The sequence below is a fragment of the Centruroides sculpturatus genome, unplaced genomic scaffold (assembly GCF_000671375.1).
Source record: "Centruroides sculpturatus isolate CEXI.00-Female unplaced genomic scaffold, Cexi_2.0 scaffold1481, whole genome shotgun sequence".
NCBI classification, from domain to species: domain Eukaryota; kingdom Metazoa; phylum Arthropoda; class Arachnida; order Scorpiones; family Buthidae; genus Centruroides; species Centruroides sculpturatus.
In genome coordinates, this window is record NW_019385724.1 from 99,677 (window position 1) to 106,592 (window position 6,916).

A 6,916-nucleotide genomic window follows, 5' to 3' on the forward strand; every position below is an offset into this window, starting at 1 on the left:
ATATATATATATATATCAGAGATTAAAATAGATCTATAGCTACACATATATATATAGCTATAGATCTATTTTAATAGAAAAAATGTTTTTAATAATGGATGATACTGCTGCTAGTTTGTCATAAAATAATAGATAGGTTTAATGATGTCAAGACTTAAGTACCTGGGTTTAAGGCTAAAAACAAAGCTAACTTTGAATACAAATATACTGGTGGTGAATACATTGTCTTGAGAAAAATGCCAAACAGTTGTGCAGTGAATGATGAAAAATATAATGAAAGTAAAAATATCCTCCTCAGACCCGAGAATTAAATAATGTTATTTTTAATCAATTTATTTTAAAATTACAATATTTGTATTATAAAAAGTCCATTTATGAATTCAACATCAACCTTTGACCCTTAGTGTTTTTTATGGGACACATCCATTAAAATGGATCTTCGGGACTTAATTAACCATATTATAGCAATTTGAAACTTAAAATTTTTATTGAATTTACTTGTTTTAAAAAATTGAAAGAAAATATGAAGTAAATAAAAATAAATTGTATAGTTTAAGGATGCTTTTATTTCTTATGAAAAGCTAAAAAACAGTTTCTTTCACTTGTAATACATAGAAATACATTGCACTTTATGCATCTGAATTTGGTTTTTTTTCTTGCATCCTGGATTTCTGCAGCATGCACTGTTTTTAATATCACCAGCCAAGTCTGGAAGGTGAATTGCACCATTCACCCGAAAAGCTAGGGATGGATTTGGAACTATCTTTTTATTTTGGGTTGGGAAAGATAAACCATCAATGTTCTCAGTTGTTTGAGTTGGGGAAAAACTGAAAATAAGCTCTTCAGCTAAACTAATTTTAAAGTCCATGAATTTAAGAATTTCTTTTTTTCTTTTCCCCAAAAATATTCTGTCTTGCTTGTATTCTGACCAAGAGTTTGCTGTAGCAAAATCAAATAAGAAAAAGATTGTTTTAATAGTCCATTTCTTGGTTCTTGCCTTGATCCTGTAGTAACTAATTGTTCTATCTAATAAGTCATCACCCCCCATATTCATGTTGTATTCTCTTACAATTTGAGGGCGTTTCACTTGAATAAACTTTTTTTCTTTCTTAAACCATCTTCTGCACATATCTTCCTCTCCCACTCCTGCTACAGTTGATGCCAAGAAAATGGCTTTATTGTCTATCCATTTTACAATAGCAATTTTAGCCTCATCATTAACAGATTGGTCAGAACTCCCTCATCCTAATCTCTCTAGTGCTCGATCTTCTAAAAGCTTCACACCCTTTGGAATTCTGTTTTTCATTAGAGTACCAGTTCCAGCAATTCCTCTGTCATGTAAAGCACTCAGCAGGCTGATTGTAGTAAAATATCTGTCAAAGTATATCTTTGTACCTGCTTCTAAGGTTTTACTAAGGTACAGTACAGCTGATTCTCCTAAACTAGCAATTTTTCTATCTATGTTGTAAGTAGGAAATGTTGTTTTAGCTTGGTAAATACAGAAATCAAGGGCTAATCCACTAGGTGCTGCTAAAACAAAGTTTTTTAATCCTACTGGATTTGGCTTCCTTGGCACATACTGTTTCAATTGTGACACACCAGTAAAAGGGATCATTTGTTCATCAATACAAACACATGCTGGACGAGGCAATGCCAAGCATACATCTCTGAATTTATTAACCACTGGTTCAATTTTCCAGACTTTGTTTTCCTGTTTGTGGCTATCTTCAACTAGGCTGTCAACAAGTTTGATCGTATCATAAAATACCTGTCCCTGGTCATTGCATTTGCAATAGTTTGCACTCGTGTAGCCCTTCCCCAATACATTCCTAGCTGAGGATACCCAAGGATACTCGTTAAAAATGTCATTCCAAAGAAGATTTTTATTTCTGAAGCTGACACATTCAGACTTTTACCAGATTTTTCAACAGATGTTAAATTTGTAGCTTTTGTAATTAATTCATAGAGTTCATCATCAGCATACTGTAAGAAATAATCAATAGGTTTCCAGTTATAATGATCTTCAGCACGATGACCTATAGCATTTTGACAGTTTGATGGGGGAAGCAAAGTTGCATCAAATGATGTAGAATTCTTCCAAATTCTTTGACACCTTCTCTTAGGTCCAGATAGACGAGATGGTCCAGGCTGAGGATCATTTAAATCTTCAATTTCCTCTTCAGAAGATGATGATGATTCTGAAGATGATGAAGAGGAGGGATAATTAAAGTCTCATCTTCATCTCCACTACCTTTACCAACATCCAAGTCACTATCATCCCCAAATTGTTCTAATTGTTTCAAAAAATCATCAGCTGATATAGCTAAAATGAAAAACAAACAATTGTTACTGGAGCAGAAATAAGTAAACAAAACGTAAGCCTAATGCAAACTTAGAAGCAGTGAATCCTGACATCCATTAGAATGGATGTTTTTAAATTTCTTGTATATCGATAAAAATGTATAAAAGCATCGTAAAATCAGATATGATATAATAATTAAAAAATACAAAAATTTAATTATTTAAAATAATATTACGCTTTTACTATATATTAAGATTAAAAACGACTAATAATTACCTCTATTCCTTCTGAAACGAAAATGTGTTGTTGACGCCGCCATGTTGAAAATAAAAAGTAAAAAACAATGTTGCCAGACGCCTGACGATGAAAAGTGAAAACTCCACTAAAAAGGATTCCTGGTCTGAACTCGATAAAATGAACAGAAAAATATTAAACAAATAAAAACAAACATCCATTTTAATGGATGAGAGGTCGGAGGAGGATATGATGAAAAATAAAGCAAGTTTTCATATTTTTCTTAGCAATGAAGAAAGGCAAAATAAATGGATTTATGTGGAAATAATTAAACATGGTTCATATTAATTGCCTATATTATATACATATTTGTGTGATAAACATTTCATTTTGAGTGCCTTAACAATAGTAATTATTAGACATGATTGATCAATAGGATGACTATCATGCCAAAATACTGTATAAAAAAATAAAATGGAGAAGACACTGAGGTCAGCATTACAGATAAGAAAAATGTACATGTAATGCCGACCTCAGTGTCTTCTCCGTTTTATTTTATTATTAGACATGATTATCAGAGATGATCATTTTTCTATATTTGTTTGCAGAGATAACAATTAAAGATTTACTCCCACGTTAATCTCAGTTATTTGATATAAATTAATAACAAACAAAACTTACTAATACACCTTATCTTGCAGCCGAAGTTTATTACTTCAAACGTTTTCAGTCATGTTAAATGACCTTTCTCAAGAAAAAGCAAATAAAAGATAAAAACTGTAAAAATTGAATGCTTAGTACAAACGAACAAGCTTTTCGAATGTTTTTGAACTCATATTTAATTAATAATACGGATAATAATAATCAATAAATTAATATGGAATAAATCTCTCCTAATCTTATTGGGCTCCAATTTGAAAAAACTGTAGACCTGTAAATTCCTGTTGTCATCTGCCCGTTTGTCTTTCCTTAATCTCGAGAACAGAGTTAGATGAAAGCTGAGACCAGATATGGAAACCTTTGGGGCAGGAGACCCCGATTAACTATATTCAAACCAGAAGTCATGTTATTTTAATTCAAAAATTTCCCCTGAGAGGAATTAGGTAGATGACCAGCACAACTCAATTGCTAAGGAAAAGTATGATACACACGGGCAAGACACTGCTAATTTGAAGATGGAGAGGATATATTTTAAATGAAACAAGTAAAACCATATTTGGGACAAGACTATGTCTCGGAGACTTGCTACTAAGTGGAATCTCTTTGATGCTCAAGACAGGTCTTATTCTCGTTCTCCAATCTTTGGTATCGCTGCTTTTGGGTGCAATTGTTCAAACTTCGTCAGTCATGACCACAAGGTTGTCCACGATACATTTTGATGAAATTAACTATCCAATTTCAAAATTTCTCTCCGTTGCGTGTCGGCTCGGGTTGAATTTTTGTTGATGCGTAACAAAAATTTCCCGTTTTTGAAAAAAATAATCACGGCTATTATATCATCTGAAATTATTTTTTTATTTTGCACAAACAATGTACCGTTTAACCTGATTATAACATCATCGGATGTAATGACAACCCTAATATAACATCTAATTTTTATCGGTTCCATGATTTTACTATACTAGATAATGTTAAAAAACCTACTTGTAATGACATAAAACCCTGTTTTAAAGTCATATTTGAAGCACACCCAAATGTACAAAATTAGATTACTAATTTTATTTAACAGAAAATACTGTGTGTTCAGTCCTAGGGTCAGAGTTCACTTCCTAGAACAACTGTGGGTGGTACTCTCACCACTTGACTTCAGTTTGCCTGTTTGTAGGGAGAGTCGACATTTTGTATTTTATTTTCACTCGGTTCTTGGTCCCTTGAGTACTTACAAATCTGGTTTTTTTTTTGTGTGCACATGATTTGGGCACCTAATACTCTGTGCCAAATTGCAACTCCTGACCTGTACTCCTTCATACCTCTAAGCTGGTAACACAGCAGACAGTATGATTTTATAAACAAGACATAGTCTTGTCAATAAATTAAAAATATAAATAAAAATTACAGCTCAGTATTGTGACAATGTCACAATAAAATAATTACTTATTATATATGCATTATCTTGGCCTATAATGCCTGCATATGCAATTGAATTTGAATTTCAGTCAACTATATAATGAATCTCAAACATTTTCAGAAATTTTATACATTTGTGGGGCTCTAGAAGTGGGACTGGAACTACACTAAAAATAAAAAAGAAAAGAAAAAAAAACCATGTTGTTTTGTAAAAAAAATTTTTTATAAAGCCATTTAAGAAAAGGGTATAAACTTTATGCCCATATAAGGACATGTTTGATGGAATTGTTAGAAAAGAGTGCATCTCAGGTTAAAACAATAGATGAATGTAAGTCCTAAGATTGAACGTCTTTGATAGGGATCAAATTGTTAGTCGGTGTTGTCTCATCTCGCGATCTGGGTTCTGATGTTGTTACGTTTTGTAACGAGCAAAGACCAATTGGAAAGCCTAGGTGAGTTGGTATCAACCTATCGGAATGTTTGGTCTGGGACCTGAAAAAACTTATAAAAAAGCATTTTCAAGGACATGGAAAGCTTCTCCCCGTTTTCCTATTGTGCAGCACCATTCTCAGTTAAAAACCTCTGCATCCCGACATCAAACTGGATACCCATCGATTACTCTACAGACTTTCTCCAATCAATGCCTCAGGGTCATCGATTTCCCAAAAGGGACCTGGAAGGATAGTTCAAGTAGGACATTCGCTGAAAGAAACAAATTGGAAGACTTGATTTTGCCTATGAATTGTCAACTGTTGTAGCTGTAAGCTTATTCTTTTAGTTATAATAAACCAAATAACTATTTGTAACTGTGGAGTTTGTCTCTGCGCAAAACGCTCCCACTCACACTTCAGAGTGATTTGGATAATCTGACTTCACATGCGGTTTGGCAACCTCCCACGTTCCTTTCCCTGGAATGATATAATTTTTACAAGTATATTTCTCTTTTTAATAAATTAAACCATTATTTTGAGTCTCTTTTTAAAAACAAAAATTGTTTTGATAAAGATTTCATGTTCAAAGATAAGCGAAAAATAATTTTGACACTACATATTCACATAGAAAAATTTTATAAGTTACAAATTGTGGTTTTGTTAAAATTCTTAAGGAACTCAAACTCTTACACAAATCATCCATTTATATTACCATCAATATTTCTATATTTACCTGAAAGCAAAAGAAATAGCCAAAAGCAATTAAACAGATGTAAATGTAATTTTATATATATAGATTACATGTCCTGACTGACTGACTGACTGATTGATTCATCATTGCCCAGAGCAAATAGCTGAACCTAGAGGTAAAATTTGGTACACAGTTAGGGTACATCACGAATATGCACACTAAGAAGGGATTTTTCGAAATCCCCCCTGGGGGAGAAGGAGAGAATTAAAGCTTAACTTGAAGAACGGCTTCTACTGTACTATTTTAGATGCAATTTTTTGTTTTTAACTGCATTTTAGTAGGGCATGCAATGAGAATGCACACTAAAAAGGAATTTTTGGAAATTTTGCCATGGGGGAGAGGGATAGGATTAAGGCTTAAAATCTCTTAGCCATGAAAAGTAGTACCACAAATGTGGTTTATAAAGAGGTACTGGGGTAACTAAAACTGTATTTTTCTGTAAATATTTATACTTTAGGAATTTTTAGGTAACTTCATTTACGTTTTGAAATGATAGAAATAACTATCCACCCGAAGCAATCTAAGAAAAATATTTTGGATAAGGCTGCACTAGCAGTATCTTCATATCTTCGATTTTAGAAACATCTATTTAGTTATAAACGAATCGTTTGAAAAGTCTAATGAAATAAGAATAACGATGACATCATTCTCATTTAACTCGTTCAACTTTACGAACGTACCCTCAGTCAGATAACTTTAATGAATTGAACAAATGTTTTAGAATTGAGTTTTGATATGAGATCAATTTTCTTATACAAAACATTTCATAAAGTTATCAAATGTACTAGAAATTTAGATTTGCTTTTTATAATACTTATTATATTAGATGAAAATTAAATTTATTGTAATTAATTATTTTCAGATCTAGATCTAGATCTCCTCTGAATAGTCCTCAGGAACGTAATCATAGCAGTAGTCGTGATTCAAGTTCAACACGAGAAAGAGATCGTTCACAAAGAAATCGAAGAAATATGGGTGATGGACGGAGAGAAGACAGACGATCTCGCGCTCCATCTAATAGACGCGTGTATGTTGCTAATATACCATATGATTGCAAGTGGACAGATATTAAAGATATTTTTAGAGAAAAAGGTATATATATATATATATTTTTTTTTTTTTTTTTTTTTT

General features: G+C 32.3%; 1 protein-coding gene across 6 annotated transcripts in view; it reads left to right on the forward strand.

Annotated features, from left to right (window-relative positions):
- LOC111641547 (heterogeneous nuclear ribonucleoprotein M-like) overlaps positions 1-6,916 on the forward strand; it is a 44,501-nt gene that overhangs the window by 1,911 nt on the left and 35,674 nt on the right. For all 6 annotated transcript variants that reach the window (XM_023387720.1, XM_023387723.1, XM_023387725.1 and 3 more), the window contains exon 2: positions 6,648-6,877. In XM_023387720.1, the coding sequence (XP_023243488.1) occupies positions 6,648-6,877 (230 nt within the window). The remainder of the gene's footprint in view (positions 1-6,647; positions 6,878-6,916) is intronic.